The 2,500-nt window shown below is 48.8% G+C and overlaps 1 protein-coding gene across 2 annotated transcripts in view; it reads left to right on the top strand.

The window, feature by feature from the left end:
- LOC122256899 (uncharacterized) overlaps positions 1-2,500 on the top strand; it is a 47,555-nt gene that overhangs the window by 36,414 nt on the left and 8,641 nt on the right. For both annotated transcript variants that reach the window (XM_043021871.2, XM_043021870.2), the window contains exons 4-5: positions 1-1,394; positions 2,213-2,329. The exon at positions 1-1,394 is cut by the window's left edge and continues 499 nt beyond it. In XM_043021871.2, the coding sequence (XP_042877805.2) occupies positions 1-1,394; positions 2,213-2,329 (1,511 nt within the window). The remainder of the gene's footprint in view (positions 1,395-2,212; positions 2,330-2,500) is intronic.

The raw sequence follows: 2,500 nt of genomic DNA, 5'->3' as shown, positions 1-2,500 counted from the left end.
ACGCACCCGCCCCAAGGACACTTTCCCCTCCTCAACCTTCGCAGGACAACAGTTCGATGCCCTGTTTACGGGGTTCGACAGCTTTGAGTCGGCTCGTCTTCCCAGGCAGAAGCGCGACGTGTCTGCGCGACAGGACGTGTCTTCTCAGCTCGCCGGGATTTTGTCTTCTCCTTGGGAAGGTTCGCTCCCCAGCTCCATCAGTAGCCTTCTTAACCGTAACAACAGGTTCCCCAGAAACCCAAGCGTAGAGTCTAAACCTCCCAGTAGTAGTAGCCAAGTAGTTGAACAGCCCAACGTTGAACGGCCCAACAGACAAGCACAGCCAAGTTCAGCGTCTCAGTCTTTTTCGCTTCCATTCAGAATTCCTAATTTCTTCGCCATGTTGGGCATGAAAAGGAGAAGCTTGGACGTGGCTCAAGAGAGACAGGGTATCAGTGACACGTTAGAAGGCTTCTTAACCAGTCCCTACGAAGGCACGATTCCCACGTCAATAGACAGCTTATTTAGAAACAATAAGAACCGCTTTGTACGCAAAACCCAACCCCGGCCTGTAGCACACCCTCATAACCACCCTTCTCCTGTAGCATCCGATGATCCCTCCCAGGCAGCTGTCCGCCTCTTCCCCAATAATGCCAACGCCGGGTTTAATGTGAATATCCCTTCAGGACACTTCCGGTTTCAGCATCACAGCCGCAGAAAGAGAGACCTTGTGGACACCAGTGAAGAGCTTCAACAGTCAGCCTCAGGGCAACGTTTCAGGCGCCTTCCAAGGCCCGGTCCCCCTCGACGTAACCCCCGCAATAGAGCAAGAGCGTCTCGTCAGTCGAAAAGGCCGCACCCTTTCAAAAAGTCTGAACCCAGAAAGCCTGATTTCATCCAATTTAACGATCAAACTAACCACGATTCTAATCACGAGCTGCTCGAATTGTCAGAGTTCGAGGGCTTTCCGTCGGTCAACTTTTTAGACAACTTCAACGCTCCTTTCTCTAGTGAGGACTTCGAGTTCGAGGAGATTCCATTTGAACCTCCGGGCGTTCGAGACGTCAGGCCGCCCTTAACAAAGCACACCAAAGGTCCCACTCACCCACGTCGCCCTCCTCCCAGACGACCCTCCCCCCCTAGACGACCCTCCCCCCCAGGACGACCCTCCTCTTCAGGACGACATACCCCTTTAGGACGTCCCTCTCCTCCAAGCACCCTCACCCCTGGCTTACGGCCCGGGCCCTCTCCCCCTGCTCACATTCTCCCCCCGTCCAACTCGGTCCGTGCCCCCAGACACATCCTCCTCCGGAACCGCCTCATGCCCAAGGCCACGCGCCAGCAGGATATCCCCATTTTACGAAGGAGCCTCCAAGTAGCTCAGCGCCGTCAGTTTGATCAGTCTGTCACTTCCGGTAAGATGACTCCCGACGGACTCCCGACGGACTCCCGACGGACTCCCGACACTGACGACTTGTTCGGAACGACTCACAGACAAACTCGATTAACCAAAAGAGGAATCCTGTGACCAAAATTTCCTTCAAGGGCTCTGCATGTACACGAGAATAACAGAATCCTCTTTGGCTGTGAATGCTGTACCTCTGTCTTGATGAGACTGACCTGCAAGCAATCTGATGTTGCACTAAATCTTAAATCTCACCTCATGACCAGACTGGACAGAAGAAGTAACCGACTTTATGTTGCTTATTGTCTGGCATGTTGCATGGACTAATTTATCAGTGTGTTACTAAAACTATTACATTATGTATTGAGACATTATAGTAAGAAGACGTTCGTGCATGCCTTAAATCCCGTTTTCCCCAACACTAATCTTAACTAATCTTGATTTTGTCTTTCTCTTGAGTGATAACAACAGTATAGTGATATAATACGACTGTATATGATACGATATGATATGAGACGATACGATATATATATATATATATATATATATATATATATATATATATATATATATATATATATATATATATACACACATCCACACACACACACATATATTATGTATTTTGAAAACATCAAAGAGCTATATAGTTTTAGACCGAATTATGAAAAAAAAAAGTAATTGGACAAAAGCTTACAACAAAGTCAAGGAGGACCAGACCCTAAGTATAAAACCTCACAAACAAAGGTCCTCACAGTTTGCATTCAAGCAGTCGAATGCTCCCACTTACCCCTCCAGACGTGTAAGTGACACAAGCGCTTTCCGCAGACGTGGCTGAAGCGAGGGAGGACAGCGCCGGCTTCATCGTAGGGAGGCCGGACAACTTCCCTCATTTCTCGGCCATCGGAGGGTTCGGGCCGATGCAGGACCTCGAGAAGGAAGACTGTGAGTTGGCTCTTTCGAGGAGCTGTGTTTTTTTGTTTTCTCTCTCTCTGTCTGTCTCTGTCTTTCTCTCTCTCTTTCTCTCTCTCTCTTTCTTTCTCTCTCTCTCTCTCTATCTATCTATCTCTCGCTCTCTCTCTCTCTCTCTCTCTCTCTCTCTCTCTCTCTCTCTCT

This window comes from Penaeus japonicus, unplaced genomic scaffold (assembly GCF_977035675.1).
Source record: "Penaeus japonicus unplaced genomic scaffold, GWHDUDI00000001_assembly GWHDUDI00000029, whole genome shotgun sequence".
Classification (NCBI taxonomy): Eukaryota; Metazoa; Arthropoda; class Malacostraca; order Decapoda; family Penaeidae; genus Penaeus; species Penaeus japonicus.
The sequence above is the reverse complement of the archived record's forward strand: the minus strand, read 5'-3'. Positions and strand labels throughout refer to the sequence as shown.